This window comes from Sus scrofa, chromosome 14 (genome assembly GCF_054392235.1).
Source record: "Sus scrofa isolate SSC_HxYL_T2T_F1_AM1 chromosome 14, Sscrofa_HxYL_maternal_Yorkshire_Landrace_v2.0, whole genome shotgun sequence".
Classification (NCBI taxonomy): Eukaryota; Metazoa; Chordata; class Mammalia; order Artiodactyla; family Suidae; genus Sus; species Sus scrofa.
Genome location: NC_139396.1, coordinates 149,384,628 through 149,406,700, shown reverse-complemented (window position 1 = coordinate 149,406,700; position 22,073 = coordinate 149,384,628). Strand labels below are relative to the sequence as shown.

At 38.1% G+C, this 22,073-nt stretch overlaps 1 protein-coding gene across 2 annotated transcripts in view; it reads right to left on the bottom strand.

Moving 5' to 3' along the window:
* Positions 1–131: 131 nt before the first annotated feature.
* Positions 132–22,073, bottom strand: part of PNLIPRP3 (pancreatic lipase related protein 3) — a 57,841-nt gene continuing 35,899 nt past the window's right edge. Inside the window, exons 11-13 of one of the 2 annotated variants that reach the window (XR_014827001.1) lie at positions 21,420–21,587; positions 20,983–21,152; positions 132–1,489 (exon numbers count right to left, since the gene is read on the bottom strand). Coding sequence is in view for 1 of the 2 variants with exons in the window: in XM_021073715.2 (XP_020929374.2) it covers positions 21,089–21,152; positions 21,420–21,587 (232 nt within the window). In the remaining variant the exon portion in view is untranslated. Of the gene's footprint in view, positions 1,490–16,110; positions 21,153–21,419; positions 21,588–22,073 lie in introns of those variants that run through there. The other variant, XM_021073715.2, reaches the window with a different exon arrangement.

The window sequence follows — 22,073 nt, the reverse complement described above, 5'->3', positions numbered from 1 at the left end:
ATTATTCTGTGCTATCGCACTTGCTACTGTTGTCATCTCTGATTTTCCATCTCAATGAACAACTTTTGAACCACTGATCCTTTTCAGTAAAACTGGAGATGTATCAAACAAAGGAATAGCAACCTATGCAATTTTTTTTCTTCTTTGGCTGCCCCACAGCATATGGAGTTCCTGGGCCGGGGATCAGATCTGAGCTGCAATTGTGACCTGTGACACAGCTGCAGCAATGCTGGATCCTTTAACCTACTGTGCCAGACTGGGGATCAAACCTGTATCCTGGCACTGCAAAGATGCCACCAATCCCTTTGCACCACAGCAGGAATTCAAACTTATGCAAATTTATAAGTTTAGTTGATGAATAAACCCACAAATGATAAGGCAATCTGAGAATTGCTCTTGTTAAGTAAAATGACTGCTGAGGCCAAAGGACTTTTTTCATCTTCACAGCATAAGCTGTAATTGTTAGGAAGGGGACAAGATTTCCATAGAGATCATAGCATTTCATTCCATATTTGTTAAATGTATGTGAACAAAATTGTTTCATTTCTTTACTCCAAACCACATGCTTACCCCTTGACAGATCCCCCCACCCCGACCCTGAGAAGTATGGAATAGGAAACTCCGCAGGGATAGGACTGCATCTGTATTTCCTCCTTTTGAACCCTGCTGCCCAGTCAGGGACCCAAACATGGTCAACTCTGTACATACTTGCCGAACAAGTGAGTACATCCACCATCACTGGCCTCAGATACATGAAGTGTTCTTGAGTTCTCCCACTCCATCATCACCTACTCTCAGAGCCCTATGCATGTTAAGAGGTAAATGAAGAAAAAAAAGTAAATGCAAACAAATTATACTTTCCTGCCTATTCAAAGTGCACAAGGGATAGTGATCACACCTTGAGCCCAGGATGACAAATCGATTTTGATTTGTGTGTCAACAATAATTAACTGGTAGTGACTGCCTGGGGCACTGGAGGGAGAAGGATTCTGAGGTCACATCTGATTTCAGTGAGAACGAGGACGGAGATCAATTAGTAATGTGACTACGGGCTAAGAGTGAAGAATGGGATCACACTGGCCATGTATTTTCCATCCCCGTCTTTGGTTAGTTATTTTGACAGTAAAAAGCTAAACACTGTAAATGTTGATGGTAGAATTTAAGCTTCCAGCAAGGAGGGAGAGGAGTGATTGAGAATATTTTGATGGAGTCTCCAAAAATCTCAAGGCTTCACCTGCCTACAGCCTGCTCGATGCAGAATACTAGGTGAGGTTTTGGGGGAAATTAGTGACATAAATCAATGGTTCTCTTACCTGACTAAACATCAGAAATACCGTGGAAGAGCTCCTATCGTCACTCAGTGGTAACAAGCCCACCTAGAATCTATGAGGACGCAGGTTCTATCCCTGGCCTCGCTCAGTAAAGATCCAGTGTTGCCATGAGCTGTGGTGTAGGTTGCAGATGCAGGTTGGATCTGGCACTGCTGTGGCTGTGGTATAAAAAAAGAAATAACCATGGAAATTTAAAATAATGATTCTTCAACTGAGAACTACTGAATTATACACTCAGAGACAGTATTTAGGATTCAGTATTTAAAAAAAACATCCTCTGATGATATGGAAGCACCTGCAAGTTTGGGAGACAATGATAAAATCTACCCGGGAGAACTGAAATTGGAATCCTTCTCGGCAGACTGCCTAGGAAGCTGTTTATCAAAGCTTTTGCTGAGGGACTCTACACAGAAATGAAAACTAGTATGTTTCCAGACTCTGCTGCCCAGATATCTGGATGTCTCTTTTTGCGATGTTAGCAGCCATTGGGTGATCATTGCTGAGATTCTTCAAGGGTTTAAAATGAATGATGTTCTACTTTTTTACTTTTACATATATTAGCTGGAATATTACTCTAAAGAGAAATTTGCATCTTTGCTAACTATTATTTGCCTCTTTAGTAACCATTTAATTACTCTGAGTTATAGTTCATATAGGGAAGGCAGGATAAATGATCAATTTCCCATTTATTTGTCAATTTTCAAAGTAATGAGTTTAGTATCCTCCAAATTTTGGTTTTATAGTGTCATTTTGACTCAACATGTGTCCATCCATTGCCATATAACTACCATTTATTGATGCTTATTTTGCTCTGTTTGCAACCAGTAGGCGTTTCTGTGTGGTTGCTGGCTTCTCAGTCTTTGTGACTTGATCCAACTAACCCTTGGTAGTTTCCTTGCCTTTAGGTCTGACAAGATGTTCCAGTTTTATCTTTTATGTGGAATCAGCCATTATTCCATGGAGCCTTGGTTCTTTTTAGTAGGAAAGAACATTTAGAGGCCACAATCTGGATGCTAGGGGTGCTTATCACTACTGGATTGGTCATTGTTTCTCCGTTTTTAGAAAACTGGCTTAAAAAAAAAAAGCTTTTTTAGAGAAGATGAAATAGGTCATGAGTTCACAGTGGAACTTCCTATTCAGATTAAATACTGTAAGATTTTAATTTACCTCATTAATCTCGCATCTGTACATTATTTCTCCCATGCCAAAACTATCCGTTCTAAATGGCACCAACTTAATTCATCCTTTTGCAGTATTCTTAGTGACTCCAGAGCCAGACTGCATGGACCTGAATCTTGTCTCTGTTATTGACCAGCTGTGTGACTTTGGCCAGGCACTTAAGCTCTCTGTGCCTCAGGTGCTTCATATGCATATAATAACTACCTCATAGGGTTATTGTGAAAACTGAATCAGAAAATGTGCAATGCCTTTGGAATTTTAACTGGTAAAGAGTGTGGGCTCAGTTGATTTTAGTTACAAAATCTGATGACTTCTTCCTGACTTATATTGTTTCTGTATGAGGGAATGTCAACCTGTTTAATCTTATTCAAAATTTCCTAAAATAATTTATTTTACTTCCACTAACTAAGCCTAGTGATTCTCCCTTTTAAAGTGCAATTGATCTGATAAATATTACACATTCCACCAACAACCTACTAATTTACTTGCTAAATGACTATATTGCAAACTTGTTTAATAAATATTTTTAAGTGACATGTAATTAATATTTCACTTTTGATATTTTATTTAAAGATTCTCCACTACATATAAACCAATTACATTTTTTAATTTACATATATACTACAATTCTATCTCCAACCATGCAAATTTATCCACAGAATTTCAGATGAAACTGTTTTCAGGTTAATCTAATTTATAAGAGAAGTTTTTCTAAAAAAGGCTAATTCTAGTTAGTCATATAATAACATATTTTGATTGCATTGGGCATTAGATAAGGACTTTAAAGTAACTACTATTAAAATGTTCAAGAAAATAGGTGAATAAATGGAGTATTTCACTAGAAATCTGGAATTTATAAAGTAGAACCAAGTAGAAAAATGTAGAATAAAAGATACAATAACTGAAATTAAGGTTAATAGGAGAACAGAAACAGTAGAAGAGAAGATTAGTTTACTGGAAGATAGGTCAGTAAAAAGTATCCAGATTAATGGATAGACAGAAAATAGCTAATACACATAGAAAACGACATAAATAACATAAAGCACACAAAGACAAAAGCTTGATACATGTGCTTGACATTCCAGAAGGAGAGAAGAAAAAAATGAGTCAGAGACAATATTTGAAAAGTCACAGACTGAGACTATTTTAAAACTGATGAAAACTACAAAAGACACAAATAACCAAAGCACTTTCTCTCTCTCTCTTTTTTTTAATAGTTGCACCTGCAACATATGGAAGTTTCCAGGCCAGAGATTGAATCCAAGCCACAGCTTCGACATATGTCACAGCTGTGAGCAGCACCAGATCATTTTAACCCACTGCCCTGGGCTGGGGATTGACCCTGCACCTCTGTAGTGACCCAAATCACTGTAGTTGGATTCCTAACCCACGGCACCATAGCAAGAACTCCTAACCAGAGTAACCTTGAGAAAGAAATACATAGTTAAAGGCATAACACTTTTTTTTTCTTTTTGCCTTTTGGGGCTGACCTGTGGCATAGGGAAGTTCCCAGGCTAGGGGTGGAATCAGAGCTGCAGCTGCTGGCCTGCACCACAGTCACAGCAACACAGGATCCAAGCCATGTCTTCAACCTATACCACAGCTCACAGCAATGCCAGATTCATGACCCACTGAGCAAGACCAAGGATTGAACCTGCACCCTCATGGATATTAGTCAGATTCATTTCTGCTGTGTCACAATGGGAACTCGTGGCATTACACGTATTGATTTCAAATTACATTATGAAACTATAGTAATGAAAACAGTATGATACTGAAATAAAAACAGACATACAGACCAATGGAACAGAATAGAGAGCCTAGAAAAAAACCAAATCATATATGGTTAACTAATTTTGATGAAAGTGTGAAGAATATACAATGGGGAAAGATAGTCTCTTCAATAAATGGTGGTGTGACAACTGGATATAGGAGTTCCTGTCATGGCTCAGTGGTTAACAAATCTGACTAGGAACCATAAGGTTGTGGGTTTGACCCCTGGCCTTGCTCGGTGGGTTAAGCATCAGGTGTTGCAGTGAGCTGTGGTGTAGGTTGCAGACATGGCTTGGATGCCATGTTGCTGTGGCTGTGGTGAAGGCCAGCGGCTACAGCTCCAATTCGACCCCTAGCCTAGGAACCTCCATATGCTGCAGGAGCAGCCCTAGAAAAGGCAAAAAAAGACAAAACAAAACAAAAAAAACCCCTGGATATCCACCTGCAAAAGAATCATATTTGATCCTTATCTTACACCATACACAAAAATCAAATCAGGAGTTCCCGTCATGGCGCAGTGGTTAACGAATCCGACTAGGAACCATGAGGTCGCGGGTTCGGTCCCTGCCCTTGCTCAGTGGGTTAACGATCCAGCGTTGCCGTGAGCTGTGGTGTAGGTTGCAGATGCGGCTCGGATCCCGCGTTGCTGTGGCTCTGGCGTAGGCCGGTGGCTACAGCTCCGATTCAACCCCTAGCCTGGGAACCTCCATATGCCCCGGGAGCGGCCCAAGAAATAGCAACAACAACAACAACAACAAAAGACAAAAAGACAAAAAAAAAAAAAAATCAAATCAAAATGGATTAAAGACTTAAAAACATGAGATGGACAAAGACTGAAATTATGAAACTCTTCCCAGAAAACCTAAGGGAAAAGCTCCTTGACATTGACCTTGGTGATGATTTTTTTGAATGTGACACCAAAAGCTCAGACAACAAAAGCAAAGTAAACAAGTGGGACCATATCAGACTAAAAAGCTTCTGCACAGCAAAGGAAACAATCGACAAAATGAAAGGCCAACATTCAAATTGGAAAAACATATTTGCAAGCTATATATCTGATAAGGGGTTAATACCTAAAATATATAAGAAACTCATACAACTCAATAGTGAAAAAACAAATAATCTGATTTAAAAAGAGACAAAGGACTTGAATAGATACCTTCCTAAGGAATATATACAAATGACTAACAGGTATATGTGAAAAGGCGTTCAATGTCATCAATCATCAGGGCAATGCAAATCAAATTCACAATGAGCTATCACCTCACACCTATTAAAATGGCTGTTATAAAAAAAATGAGTGTTTTAACAAGTGTTGGTGAGGATGTGGAAAAAAATATGGAACCACTACTCACTAATAGTGGGAATATAAGTTGGTATAGGCACTGTAAAATACCATTGAAATTCCTCAACAAACTAAAAATAAAACTACCGTATGATCTGGCAGTCCTTTTTCTAGATCCATACCAAAGGAAGTAATCTTTTTTTTTTTTCCTAATTTTTTTTTCCCGCTGTACAGTGTGGGGATCAAGTTACTCTTACATGCATACATTTTTTCCCCCACCCTTTGTTCTGTTGCAATATGAGTATCTAGACATAGTTCTCAATGCTACTCAGCAGGATCTCCTTGTAAATCTATTCTAAGTTGTATCTGATAACCCCAAGCTCCCTATCCTTCCCACTCCCTCCCTCTCCTGTCGGGCAGCCACAAGTCTATTCTCCAAGTCCATGATTTTCTTTTCTGTGGAAATGTTCATTTGTGCTGGATATTAGATTCCAGTTATAAGTGATATCATATGGTATTTGTCTTTGTCTTTCTGACTTATTTCACTCAGTATGAGATTCTCTAGTTCCATCCATGTTGCTGCAAATGGCATTGTTTTGTTCTTTTTCGTGGCCGAGTAGTATTCCATTGTGTATATATACCACATCTTCCTAATCCAATCATCTGTAGATGGACATTTGGGTTGTTTCCATGTCCTGGCTATTGTGAGTAGTGCTGCAATGAACATGCGGGTGCATGTGTCTCTTTTAAGAAGAGTTTTGTCTGGATATATGCCCAAGAGTGGGATTGCAGGGTCATATGGAAGTTCTATGTATAGGTTTCTGAGGCATCTCCAAACTGTTCTCCATAGTGGCTGTATCAGTTTACATTCCCACCAACAGTGCAGGAGGGTTCCCTTTTCTCCACACCCCCTCCAGCACTTGTTATTTGTAGACTTATTAATGATGGCCATTTTGACTGGTGTGAGGTGGTATCTCATGGTAGTTTTGATTTGCATTTCTCTTATAATCAGCGATGTTGAGCATTTTTTCAGGTGTTTGCTGGCCATCTGCATATCAACAAAGTAATCTTAAAAAGATTTCTGTGCTGTCATTTTCATTGATACAGCTAGCTAGCTATCTGTTTAGATAGATATAGGCAATGGAATATTATTCAGCTTTAAAAAAGGATATCCTGTCATTGCAACAACGTAGATAAACCTGGAAGACATTTTTCTAAATAAAAAAGCCAGATATAGAAAGAAAAAAAAGGAAGATCTCATTTATATGTGGAATCTAAAAAAGTCAAATACACAGAAGCAGAGAGTAGAATGGTGGTTACCGGGAGTTGAGCAAGTGTGAAATGGGGAGATAATTGGTCAAGGGTACAAAGTCGGAGTTATATAGGATGAATACATCTAGAGATCTGATGTACAACATGATGCCTATAGCTGATAATACTGTACTGAATACTGAAAATTTGCTAAAGGATTTCAGTTACTCTCATCACACACACACAAACTGCTAAAGATGTGAGGAGAAGGTATGTTAATTAGTTTGACTCTAGTAATCATTTCATGATGTATATGTTTATTAACCAAAGAGAAAGAGATACTATGATCATGGGTTGAAATCATCAATACTGTAAAGATGTGAATTTACCCCAAACAAGCTACATGGAAATAATAAAAGTTAAAGAAGAGTAATAGTAACTTTGAAAAATGAAAATAAAATTGGGAGAACTTGCACTGCCAGATGTCAATATTAATTATAAAGACACTGCAAGTAAAATAATGATACGAACGCAAAATAGACCAAAAGATCAATGAAACAGAAGAGTCCAGAAATAGACCTACAGATATTCTAGCCACTTTATTTATTTATTTATTAATGGCTGCACCTGTGACAAACAGATATTCCAGGGCTGAGGTCAAACCCACGCCACAGCTATAACCAGAGCCACAGCAATGACAATGCTGGATCCTTAACCCATTGAGTCACATGGTAACTCCAAGCCATCTAATTTATGATAAAGGTATCAATGTAATTCAGTGGAGGAAAGTGTGATCTTTTCAAGAATGTATTCACTAAATATCCATGTTGAAAGAAGTCTTCCTCTTACTCAGCCATACTGAAAAAATCAATTACTTGGTTTTAAAAATAAAGCACTTGGAGTTCCCTTGTGGTGAGTCAAGTTAAGGATCTGCACTGTCACTGCAGTGGCTCAGGTTGCGGATTTGATTCCTGTCCTAGGAACTTCCACATGCTGAAGGCATGGCCAAAATCAAACAACCAACCAATCAAACCCACTAAAGCTTTAATAAGATATCATGGGAACATATCTGCATGAATTTGAAGTAGTAAAGGATTTCTTAATCAGATCATAAAAGTATAATCATCAAGAGAAATATTGATAGATTGAATTTAAAACAGATTAAAGTTAAGAACTTCTATACATCAAAAGACACTGTTGAGAAAGCAAAAAGTGGAGTTCTTGTCCTAGCACAGTAGAAATGAATCTGTCTATGAACCTTGAGATTGTGGCCTTGCTCAGTGGGTCAGGGAGCTGTGGCGTAGAATGTAGACCTGGCTTGGATCCTGCATTGCTGTGACTGTGGCATAGGCTAGCAGCTATAGCTTCAATATGACTGCTAGCCTGGGAACCTACATTCGCTGTGGGTGTGGCCCTAAAAAGCAAAAAAAAAAAAAAAAGAAAAAGAAAAGAAAGACGAAAGAAAAAAAGCAAAGACAAGCCATAGATAAGAAGATAAAAGTAATATGTATATACAACAAAGGATTCATATCCAGAATATAGTTTTTTAAAAAAAACTCTCACAAATCAATGAGAAAAAGATAGAAAGGTAGAGAAAATAATTACGAGCTTAAATGTTTAATAATTACAAAGGAGGATATGTAAAGTCCAATAAGGACATGAAAAGATGCTTTCTATATCATTTGTCATCAGATAAATTCAAATTAAAACCCAAATAAGATATCATTACACACTCACCAGAATGACTAAATTAGAAGGAATGACAATACCAAGTGTGGCGAGGACATGGGCAAAAGGAATTCTCAGCAGTGCTGATGTGAGTATGAATGACTATGTCCATGTGGAGAGCTTTCTGGCAGCAACTGGCAAAGCTGAGGATGTGCACTTTATGAATCTGCAATTGCTTTCCTAGGTTTACACTCAAAATAATGCACCCAAATATACATTAAAAATGTTCGTAAGCACAAATTATTCATAGAAGTCCTGTTATAGCTTAAAATTAGAAACAAGGTGTCTGCCAACTGTAGAATATATAGATAAATTGTCATGCAAAAGAATTCTACATAGCACTTAAAAGGATCAAAGTACTGCTATTTTCAGCAATCTCACAGACACAATATTGGCCACACTAAGAATGAAAAAATGGGAGTTCCCATCGTGGCTCAGCAGTTAACGAACCTGACTAGCATCCATGAGGACATGGGTTTGATCCCTGGCCTTGCTCAGTGGGTTAAGGATCCAGCGTTGCTGTGAGCTGTGGTGTAGATTGAAGACATGGCTCAGATCCCGTGTTGCTTGTGGCCCTGGCATAGGCCAGCGGCTACAGCTTGTGACTCGACCCCCAGCCTGTGAACTTCCATATGCCATGGGTGTGGCCCTAAAAAGACAAAAAAAAAAAAAAAAAGAAAAAGAAAAAATCCTGTATGATTCCATTTATTTCAAGTTATAAAATCAGAATAGTGGTTACCTTTGGGTAAGTCATGATTAAAAGGGGCACAAAGGAAGATCTGTAATGTCATTAATGTGCTTTTTTTTCGAGGTGTGTTAACTTTGAAAAAATATATTGATACATTGAGCTGTATATTTATGATTTGTGCACTTTCTTGTGCGTTTGTTACACTTCAATAAAAAGAAATTTAAATGAAAGCAAACTATGGCAGTCCCTCTCCTGGGGGCTTCCATCCTATATGGTGGCCTGGGTATACCATGTACATTAAGTGTAGTTTTCCAGCTTTCACTGTCTTTACCAACATGTGATTCACCCACTGGCCCCATACATCCTCCTTCTTATCTCCCCAGTGGTGTGGCAGCCCACGACATAATCCATGGAGTGAACAACAGAAGGAGAGGACATAAAGTGTGAAGACTAAAGATGTGGAGAATCCCTGCAAACATGAGTTATGCCAATGATGTCACTGGGGTGACAACAGGTACAAAGAGATGGCAGGGTTTTGCCCCATTCAACGTAAGAGGTATCAGCACCTCAAAGATTCAGTAATCATAAAATTTTTACATAGTTACATAAAAATAGAAATGCATCTAACTTTAAAATCAGATGTCATATAACTACCTACTATCCTTTTACTGTGAGAAGTAATCTAAATTTAATGAGAAGAGTTGTTATAGAAACTTATCGCATCAAACGTTGCCCTATAATATCTAATCAAGGTAGTTATTTCACTCCGTGACATTAGAGTTACTATATTTCCTTCTACCTTTATTTTCTTGTAACATTTTCCATACATACAACTAATGTTATATTTTGGATGAACTGGTGCATTCATATATTAAAATTGAATCAATAACTGGTGAAATTCTCTTTAAAAAAATCAGCTTTGTTGCTTGACAAAGATGTTTGTATCACTTTTTAAAAAGAAAACTGACCAGTTGATTGTGTTAAATTGGCTTATGGATGGAGCTTAAATGTGCTCTCATGCTGTTGGGTGCTGTTCAACCAAGGAGAAAGCTCAGTTTCTGGAGAGAAATATCTGTATTGATTACTACACCAAAGCAATTATATCGAAACAGCGGCTAGTGAGTAAGACTTCTAAGTTCTTACAAACATGATGACATTCACCTGAAGAATAGCCACATATGACCTTTCTGATCCCACACCCTAGATATTCTGTGACGTTAGACTATCAGCTTCTTGGTTCCACAGGCATAATCCCTGTTCCACTTGAAATGTGTTCTGGAGGAAATACACAGCAAACCAGCAGAATCCAAGACCCCAAGCTTCCCCTTCTTTACTGATGTAACTCATGCATTTGGTGAACAAAACGAACTGTCCTCCATGTTCTATATTACCCAATGCACACTGTTCCTCCAAGAGCAAAAATGCATGATCAAGGGAGGTTTTTGAAATGCTATTCTATCTTTACACAGGCTGTTATTCTCAAATTTCAAGATTGGCTCCAAATAAGAATTTGGAGTAAACCTAACCAGAGGTAGGTAGTGAGATCTGGAGGACTAAAAATTTCACTGCATATAGCAGAGGTTTTATTTATTAAAGCTGCATACAATCTTGTAGAGTGGTTTGTTGATTATTAAGCAGTTACTGGATGACACCATGTGCTCATTCTTCCACTAGAGGGCAGCTTCATAAATAAATACATTAAACTTAAGTAAGCAAGGCTTCCTGCAACAAAAAGACAAACCAAACTTTAGGAAGGTACAAATTTAATATGTACAATCAGGGTACATTATGAAAACATACAATTAGAGACATCTAATTAGAGCATTATGTGGTTGGGGAGAATTAGGAACACACAAGAAAATCCAAATTTTATTTAATTTATTTTTTTAATTAGAAAATTTTTATTATAGTTGATTTACAATGTTCTGTCAATTTCTTCTGTACAGCAATGTGACCCAGTCATGTGTGTGCCTGTGTGTGTATCCCATTCATATATACAGTCATATGTCACATTCTTTTTCTCACATGATCCTCCATCATGTTTCATCACAAGGGACTAGATAGAGTGCCCTATGCTATACAGCAGGATCTCATTGCTTACCCACTTCAAATGCAATAGTTTACATCTACTAACCCCAAACTCCCAGCCCATCCCACTCACTCCCACTTCCCCTTGGCAACCACAAGTCTGATCTACAAGTCCATGAGTTTGTTTCTTTTCTATAGATAAGTTCATTTGCACCATATATTAGATTCCAGATGTAAGTTATATCATATGGTATTTGTCTTTCTCTTTCTGACTTACTTCACTTAGTATGAGAGTCTCTAGTTGATGTAATCTGTTGAAAGACGTTTAGGTTGTTCCCATGTCTTGGTCATTGCAAGTAGTGCTGCAATGAACATATGGGTGCATGTATCTTTTTCAAGGAGAGTTTTGTCCAGATATATGCCCAAGAGTGGGATTGCTGGGTCATATGGTAATTCTATATTTAATTTTCTGAGGTGCCTCTGTACTGTTTTCCATAGTGGTTGTACCAATTTACATTCCCAACAACAGTGTAGGAGGGTACCCTTTTCTCCACACCCTCTCCAGTATTTGTTATTTGTGGACTTGTTAATGATAGCCATTCTGACAAGTGTGAGGTGGTACCTCATTGTACTTTTGATTTGCATTTCTCTAATAATCAGTGATGTTGAGCATTTTTTTCATGTCCCCTTTGGCCATCTGTATATCTTCTTTGAAGAAATGTCTATTCAAGTCTTTTGCCCATTTTTCAATTGGGTTGTTGGTGTTTTTGCTCTTGAGTTGTATGAGTTGTTTGTATATTTTAGAGATTAAGCCCTTGTCACTTGCATCATTTGAAACTATTTTCTTCCATTCCATAGATTGTCTTTTTGGGTTCTTTTTTTTTAATTTTTAATTTTTTTTTTTTTTTTTTTTTTGTTGTTGTTGTTGTTGCTATTTCTTGGGCCGCTCCCGCGGCATATGGAGGTTCCCAGGCTAGGGGTTGAATCGGAGCTGTAGCCACCGGCCTACGCCAGAGCCACAGCAACGGGGGATCCGAGCCGCGTCTGCAACCTACACCACAGCTCACGGCAACGCCGGATCGTTAACCCACTGAGCAAGGGCAGGGATCGAACCCGCAACCTCATGGTTCCTAGTCGGATTCGTTAACCACTGCGCCATGACAGGAACTCCTCTTTTTTTTTTTTTTTAATGGTTTTCTTTGTTGTGCAAAAGCTTGTCAGTTTGATTAGGTCCCGTTGGTTTATTTTTGCTTTTATTTCTGTTGCCTTGGGAGACTGATCTAAGACAACATTTGTAAGGTTGATGTCATAGAATGTTTTTCCTATGTTCTTTTCTAGGAGTTTGATGGTTTCTTGCCTTACGTTTAAGTCTTTAATCCAGTTCAAGATTATTTTTGTGCATGGTGTGAGAGTACGCTCCAGTTTCATTGATTTAAATGCATCTGTCCAGTTTTGCCAGCACCACTTGTTGAAGAGACTGTCTTTTCCCCACTAATACTCTTGCCTCCTTTGTTGAAGATTAACTGACCATAGGTGTCCAGTTATTTCTGGTTTCTCTATTCTGTTTCATTGGTCTGCACGTCTGTTTTTGTACCGGGATTACACTGTTTTGATTACCGTAGCTTTGTAATACTGTCTGAAGTCTGGGAGAGTTATGCCTCCTTAGTTTTTATTCCTCAGGATTGCTTTGGCAATCCTGGGTCTTTTGTGGTTCCATATAAATTTTTGGACTGTTTGTTCTAATTCTGTGAAAAATGTCATGAGTAGTTTGATAAGAATTGCATTGAATCTGTAGATTGCTTTGGGTAGTATGGTCATTTTAACAATATTAATTCTTCCAATCCAGGAGCATGGAATATTTTTCCATTTCTTTGCATCCTCTTTAATTTCCTTGATTAATGTTTTATAGTTCTCAGCATATAAGTTTTTCACCTCCTTAGTCAAGTTTATTCCTAGTTATTTAAAATTTTGCAGTGTGATTTTAAAAGGTAGTGTATTTTTATTCTCCTTTTCTAATATTTCATTGTTAATATACAGAAATGCAATCAATTTCTGAATGTTAATCTTGTATCCTGCTGCTTTGTTGAATTCATTGCTCAGTTTGAGTAGTTTTTGTGAGGACTTCTTAGGGTTTTCTATAAGTAATATCATGTCATCTGCACAGAGCGACAATTTTACCTCTTCTCTTCCAATTTGGATACATTTTATTTCTTTTGTTTGTCTGACTGCTGTGGTTAGAACTTCCAATTCTATGCTGAATAAAAGTGGTGAGAGTGGGCATTCTTATCAGATTTTAGCAGGAAGGCTTTCAGCTTTTCTCTGTTGAGTATTATATTGGCTGTGGGTTTGTCATAAATACATTTTATTATGTTAAGATATGTTCCCTCTATACCCACTTTGATAAGAGTTTTTATCATGAATGGATATTGGATTTTGTTAAATGCTTTTTCTGCATATATGGAGATGATCATGTGGTTTTTGACTTTTCTTTTGTTAATGTGGTGTATGACTGATTGATTTGTGTATGTTGAACCACCCTTGTGAACCTGGGATGAATCCCACTTGGTCATGGCATGTGAAATTTTTAAATGTTGTTAGATTCAGTTGGCTAAAATTTTGTTGAGAATTTTTATGTCTATATTCATCAAATATATTGGCCTTTAATTTTCTTTTTTGGTAGTATCTTTGGTTTTGGTATTAGGGTGATGGTGGCTTCATAGAATATCTTTGGGACTATTCCTTCTTCTTCAAACTTTTGGAAAAGTTAAACAAGGATGCATATAAGTTCTTCTTTGAATGTTTGGTAGAATTCACCTGTGAAGCAATCTGGTCTACTAAAAAACCAATCGGTCAATGAGGAAATCAAATTTTATTTTGTTTTTTATCGATTCACCCATCTGTCTATTCATTCATGTGTACACACCCTCACCTAATTAGCTGAAGGATTTCAGAACGACAATGCAACCAGAGAAATCATAAATATTATCTTCATTTTATAAGTGAACATATTGGGGCTCAAAGAGAACTTATTTGCCTTCATTAATTGATTTTGGAATCAGGGCCAGATCTCCAATTCACAATTCAATGCTGTTTTTATTATATTAAAATTTAAGATATTTTGGAAGTTCAAAATAATAACCTTCTGTTTCTGTGATTTCAGAAAACATTATCTTCATTGCTGGTACAAAATAATGTGTGTTTCATATTCAATTGCTTTTCTGCAGTTTACTTTTTCCAAGTTGTGTGTTTTGGACTCCTTAGGCTCTGTGATAACCAACAAAATTATAGTTTCTGGCTTTGAAAATCCACAAGCCTTTGTAAGTACTGGTAAAAGAATCCTCTGCAAATAATACGGAAAAATGTTGCATTTTTTTCCCCTACAGCTTTGGAGAAAAAGCAAACGGCATTGTGCATAATGAAAATGTTAGCTGCACTTTAGATATTGATGTAATATCCTGTGGAAGTAACCCTCATCCTGTAAAAGGTCTGCTTATGATTGGTTGACTTAAAAATGTTTTGCTGTGGAAATAAAATTTAAATTCCTTTCTGCTCTCTAGAAACTATAAATGTGCATATCTTTTCATTTTAAGCCAGAAGGGAATCACTAGCACTTCCCTTTTCTTACTCTTGCATGTCATACATATTATGATTTGGATAGAACTCTTTTTTCAAGAAAGAGCTTGAGCATCCTGTCTCATATAAATGAACAGTGTCCAGAGGCATCACCTGCTGTTCACATGCTCTTCGAGGTGAAAGTCCAGAAAAGAATGGTGTTTCCTTTACTTTTAAGTGTATTTTTACCTCCACATACTCATACATCTCCAGCCTTAAGTTATTTTAAATGTTAGGTTTGCTATGGTTATTCCTAAATGATGGATTGAAGTTTGGTAATTGCATCTGTCTTCATGATCCATGGGCACTGCTCTGTGGTTGACCCTGTAAGGACCACTGGACTGTGTCTTAGAGGAGCCTGAGATGGGTAGATTAGTCATGCTCTGGTTGGCATCATCCTAAATCTCTTGGGCATGGCCTTTGCCCCCTCTTCCTGAGACCCTCAAGGAAATTATTGCTCCTCTGGCCACAGTTGACAGTCAATAGATCCTTGACAGATAGATTTATGTGCGAATGTTTGAGTGAAATGTCAGTTCTGTTTCTCCAGGACCACAAGTGTCAGAAAAATAAAGTACACAGAATTCTAAAATGGAATCACTTATAAAAACATACATGATAACCACAGAATTCAGAAAGGAAAGCCTACCAATCTCTCTATTGTTATTGCTTTTACAGGAGATCAGTGAGTGAAGGGTGAAAGTTGTAAGAGCAGTTGAGTAACCTGGCTCTTTCTATGCTGCTCTTACCCCATGCCTGGTTCTATCACAATTCTTGTCATGATGTGTAATAATCAAGGATTTGCTTTTCCATGTCTCCTGCAATGTTGTGCATCCCTCAAGAGAAAGGACTATCTATTGTTTTTTATACAACTTCATGACTTAGCACAATGCCTGGTATATAAGGGTAAGGCCAATAAATGTTTTTTCTTTTTTTTAATGGATGAATGGGGGAAAAAAGCTTATGAAAAGAAAAGAAAGATATATGACTTTGTAAAGGTTAAATGGGCTGTATAAGGAAGAAAACATTTACCAAAAATCTTTGGCCCAGACTATAGAGACATTCAGCCATTCTCTCATCTTGGAGTGAAATCTAATAGAAACTCTACCCTCCTGAGTATAAGAGTTAAATCATTTAGAGCAGAACTCTTAGAGAATCATGTATAAAATAAAGAAGCCCATCTGGTATCATAATATAAATATGTACTTTTGGAAAAAATAACACAACATAACACAAAGCACATCTATCATTTTTATTATATAATCTGCAAAAACTAAAGATTTACGAAATCTTTTTGGCCAGGGGGTGTATGAAAAAGATTGATTTTCCCAAGTGGAGGAGTAAAGACCCCAGGAGGGACATGAGATTTTTATGTTTATCTAACATGAGCTTAGGTTTTAAAAGGCAAGGAAACAATAACTTGGCATAAATTATGCTTCTGTTCCTGAGGCTCTCTGCTTGTTCTGAAGAGATGCACAGTCAATAAAACCTGAGGGTTCTGTTAAGTGGGGTAATTTCTATTATTCACTCCAACCTGAAGAGCCTGGGGAAATAGATACACAACTCAACCAGATATCTGAATTCTCCTTAACTTCTGCAGGAACATTTATGATCCACTTCCTCCAGCCCTAGGCACAGTGCAGAGTTCAATGCTTCTTCCATAATTGGATCTTCACACAATTTTCCCTTTTCCTCCAGAGCGCAAACCCTTGCAAACCTTCTTCCAGGCACCCTTCTCCTCTTAGCTTGCCATTTAGCAACTAGATTTGAAGCCATCCAATATTTTATTTATCTACAACTCTAATTGGTACAGTCCTCTCAAATTTATAAGTGCTACTACACACATAATCCTTTGAATAAACAAAGGACCACCAGTTAACTTGAGAACTGTAGGTAAGGTGCAGAAATTGCCCATCCAGCAGACCAGCATGGAGAAGGTTAATCACCACCGCCTAGTGGACAGGAACCTGAATCCAATCAAGTGTCTCCACTAGTTTAGTAGTTTAAGTGATACCACAGAGACTCCATCAGCTGAATGAGAGAAATTTTACAGGATGAGTGACCTAGTTTATTTAACAACTGGTATGGAAGAAGGAGGAGGGGTCACTTTATAGATGAAAAGAGACTTAGGGATGTGTTAATCATATGCAACTTGTGGATACTGCCTGGATCCCAATATAAACAAACCAACTACCAAAAGACCTTTTCGGACAATCTGGGAAATTTAAAAACAATCTGAATATAAGATGATACTAAGGAATTATTGTTAATTCTTTTAGTTAATCTTAAATTTATTTTAAAATGATTATTGCTGGAGTTCTTTAGTGGCCTAGCAGGTTAAAGATCCAGTGATGTCACCACTGTGGCTCAGGTCACTGCTGTTGCACAGGTTTGATCCCTGGCCCAGGAACTACTGTACGCCATGGGCATGGCCCCCCAAAAATGTTTACTGTTAATTTTTATAGAATAGATATTATGGTCATATTTAACAAACTTATTGTTTAGAGAGTCATACTGATATGCAAATGGGAGAGATAGTATTACATCTAGTATCTGGTTTAAAATACTCCAGCAAAAATGAACAAACAAAACAAAAACAGGAAGTGTGTGTTTGTACACATACTCATAGTACAGAATGGGCAAAATCTGAAAATCATTTAACTGGATCACAAGTACTTGGAAGTTCTTGCTAATCAATTTCTCTGCTGCTGTGAATATTTGAACATCTCTACAATAAAAAGTAAAAAGGAAAAGGTTTTTTTTTAATTTTAAAAGGAAAGAGGGTTGACAGCAATGCTGAATTCTGCTGAGGGATGGAATAAATGAGTAAAACTTCTCATTCAACTTAGTAACTGGCAGTCATTGGAAATCTGAGTGATGGCTGTTTTCAGGTCAGCTGGGACTAGAGGGGAAGTCAGGGTTGAGAATGACTTGCTTCCCCCCAGTGGGAGAGACTTAGACTTCTAAAAATCCAAAGCAATGAGAGCTTGAATATGCAAGAGAGAAAATGTGATCAACAGGATAGGATTCCCAAGAAAGCTAGAGCGAGTGAGCTCCAGCGCACAGGGTCAGCACTGCCCTTGGATGGGAGAAGGGGAAGCTTCCCCACCAGAAAGAAAAAGGAAGAATGGATGCAGAGGAAAGTAATTGATAGGTTTGTATCAAAAAGAGGAGAGATTTGCTCTCTGACTCCTGTTTTCTGAAAGGAAGTGGAGAGTTTGGAGTAGGAGGTGTAAAAAAGCCAAAAATAAAACAAAAAACAAAAAACAAAAAAATAGGTAGAATTTCAGGACAGTGTTGATGACCAGTTTATAGTTACACATGTCCTCTTTGTGATATGACTGGCCTGAAACCATCAGAAAGGGTTTCAGGACTTAGTAGAATTTAGGTTCTCCTGTTCTGGTGCAGAAAGAAATCAGTGAGAGGCAGAGCGAGGCAAGAGTTTATTAGTGTAAGACACTTGTGAGAGATACAAGTGGCAGGCAAAGGACTGCTGTGCCCAGAACTTAGAGGGTTACAGTTTTAAAATAAAAGGAAAACTGGGGAGAGGAGAAGACTACCCTCTTCCTCATTCTTGAGTAGACATCAAACGTTCATCAACAGCTCCTTCTCCATGTCAGACGGGAGTTTTCTAGTGCCTACATGGTTAAACTGAGACTGTCATGCTCAATGGAAATGAGTAAAAAGGCAGTAACATATACTAAAATATGGTAAATCATCTCAGGTTTCAGTACAATGTCACCTTTCCCTATATTTTTGTTTTTAGTGTGGGTAGAGAAGCATGTCCTAAAAATCATTAACTGGGCAAGATGTGGGTCTCACTCCACCAATGTTTTATTGTTTGGGGGCATGTCTCATGCTTCTTTTGCATGATTTTGCTCTGAAGCAAGCCTGTTTTTGAGTGATCATTACCTTACAGGGGTCTCCCATATTTCTTACTTGCAATCCCCCAGTGAGATTAACCATGTAATCACTTAGGCCCTTTACTCTGTTCCTATCGGTCCCAGTAGCCCTCAGCTATTTGGGTGATGGCCTAGAGGAAAAGGAACACTGGCTGTGCTCAGGTTGAGATTTTTGCCAAATAGGATGCAGAGAAGGGAGCTTAGGGTGTTGATGGGCATTATTACTGAACTAAATTATCATGCAACTTAAGCTGGGTATGAAAGAAAACGGCTTGATGGGTTTCAAGGAAGAAGAAGGGTAATGGATCAGAAGTAGCAAGGAGGTCTGAGAAGTTCACTCTGTCAGCCCCAAGTGGAAGCAGTTGTGGTCCAAAAGGGGCACACTCCCATGAGCAAGAAGTGGGGCGTTTGTGGGTGATGGGATGACAACATATGAGTGTCAATCGATGGAAACAGGCAGTGGAGGAAGTAATGGCTTATGGACTTGGAAGTCACTTTTTAGCATTAATGGCAGTTTGCTCAGGAAGCAGACGAATTTCCTAACAGTCTTTGCCCCAACATGTGCTGGCCCCAAATACTCTGCTATAGTAATGCAGGGCACTCAGGAGAAAGGGAATCGTTTTTTTTAGAGCTTTCCTAGGCAGCAATACACACAGAATAATGTTGTTACCTTGAACTTTTTAGATCCGCCTGGATAGCTCATGCACTATTTTTCATCCTCAGAACATTCTTATAATGCAAAAAGCAACAGATATTAAGAACAATGGGACAGAAAGTCTATGCTTCATTAAAATAGGGTTCCTAGAAGTTAATTGACTCTAATTTGTCTTTTAAGCTTAGGAAGAGCTGGCCAAGAGACCCCTTGAACAAGGAGGCAGGCCAGGACTCACAGAGCCTAATAACAGCATCCTGATTCAGAATGGCGAACCCCTCCTCTAAGGAAGAAAGCAGAGAGCAGTGCGAGCTCTGGGCAGCTGCTCTCATAGGAAGTCTCCCTCCCCCAGAGCCATGGAACCAACTCCACTGCCAGGTTGCTCAGGAGTACTGGGGCTGCGACACAGTTACTCAGGAGGGTTCAGACCCTCCTCTATGGCTGCTCATAGTCACTCTGAGCCTGGGCCTCGGGCTGATATGCCACCAGGGAAGTAGGACACTCTGCTGGATGATGCCAAACATGCCCTCATCTCCTCTCCTCCTTCCACCAAGCCTTGCTCTCCAATCATCCTTCTATCTCCTCCTTGTACAGTGGGAAATTCACCCCACTTTGTTCTCTGCTTTCAGACACAACTCAAGTTCATGAACACCCATGGGTCTCTTCTTACGGTTCAGTTGGCTGCAAGGCACCAAGAAGAATGAAGAAACCCACTGCAGATTACCTGCTATCATTTCTTTTCAACAATATTTATAGCACAGTGCTATGGGTCAAACACTGAGCCCATTGTTAGAAAACAGAACAAATGAAAACATTTGTCTTTTATCGTCATTGGATGAGGACAAATGAATTAGAAGAAATCAAAGCAGAATAAAAGAAAAAGTACAACCAATATATTTAAATATTATAATATTGTTTTATAAAAACAAAGGTTGGCACAGTACTTTATAACAAAATGCTGCCTTTAGGCCACATACAAACTTGCCATGGGAAATTCATGGTCCAGGGAGATAAGTGGTTCTATGGGGTTGGGGAGCTTTTAGAGGAGTGGGCTCTTGATCCTGAGGGCCCATTACTAACTGATACACACATCATAGATAAGCTCTAAAATCTCTCCTACCTCACACACACGCTGAAGACCAAGGAACACTTTGGAAATACTAATGTGCTCTCATTAGTTTTCATTATTAAGCGATAGATGTATCAATCCACAGGGTCATCATCTACTATATATCATGAACGAGAGATGCAATTTGTCTTAGCAAGATGGAATATTCTTCAAATCATTTTAGAAAATGATTATTCCACCTGGAAATACTCTAAATGTACTTCAAACACTCAACAAGGCTCGTTTTCACTGATGAGTTTACACCACCATACTTCCACTTCCTCCTCTTATTCAGGGACATTCTAACGCAGCTCTGTTTCATCGCCGATACCCAGAATCCTGTAGATCATAGCACGGTACTCCATCACAGGGTTCAGTGTGTTTTTAAGGCACATACAAAAGTTTGTCAATAAGAAAAACATTGCATAGAGTACAAAGGCAACTGTACCTTTCTATCTCATTTACAAGGGCCAAGTTTGGTCTGGATACCAGCTGGAAAAGATGAATTTTTCCACTGCTCTCATTAAGTAAATCCATCACAATTAAATCTGGGATTAGCATGGTTTCAGGACCTGGGCAATATTAGGTCCTATAACATTCTGGCTACAGAAGGTAGATCTGAAAATTTTAAAGGGAAAAAAAAGATATGAATATGATTCCAGGGTGAGTGGGGCCAAAGACATAGGTAAACCTTCTAATTAATGAGTACTTATCTTTGTATCAACACTTACACATACAGTCTTGGTTTCTTAATTTTCCATTTCAAAATTTCAAAGCATATAAATTTTTATACCATTCACAAGTTTCAAATTATACATGAGTTTTAAATGTCATTTATAAAGTTTAAACTATGTTTGAAAAGGCAAAGGAAAAAGTAAGACTTACTCATATCCATATTTCCCAGATATATCTATCACCATTTCTGCTCCCAACTTATTCTGAGAATGTCCAAATGAATGTTCCTTCCAAATGAACTCAATACTTGTAATGTTTCCAACGTTAATGTCTGCATCAATTAAATTTGTGTAAGTCATGCCTGGCTTAAGTGTTCCACTGTAAATAGAAAAATAAGACGCATAAGCTTGCACTAGGTATTCACAATGTTGAAATGAAAGACAATATCCGTGCGTGTGTTCCTGACATTTGCTTATAGGAGATTTAGTCTCTCCACTCACATTGGTTAGCGTCTCACTAGCATGATTCTAAAGCTTGAAAGAATGGTGAGATAAATGGGAAGCGTGACTAGCTGATTTTCAGGCAGTGAGTTCTCCATAATGAAAGATCTAGTCTTGGCTTTGTGGTATCAGAAACTAGATTTTATTGATACAGGGAAATGATCAAAGTGTCAATGATTGACTAAATTCACACAAAACAGATATAAAACCCAGAAGCCTATTTATCAGTTCACAATGGTGAAATGCTTCCTTCTCATTAACCAAAATGCTTTCCTACTCTTTCCCTGGTACCTTCTTTACCTGTATAAAAAGAACTGGGTCACCAAACTAACGATCAAAAGATGTTTCGGTAAGTGTGGAAATA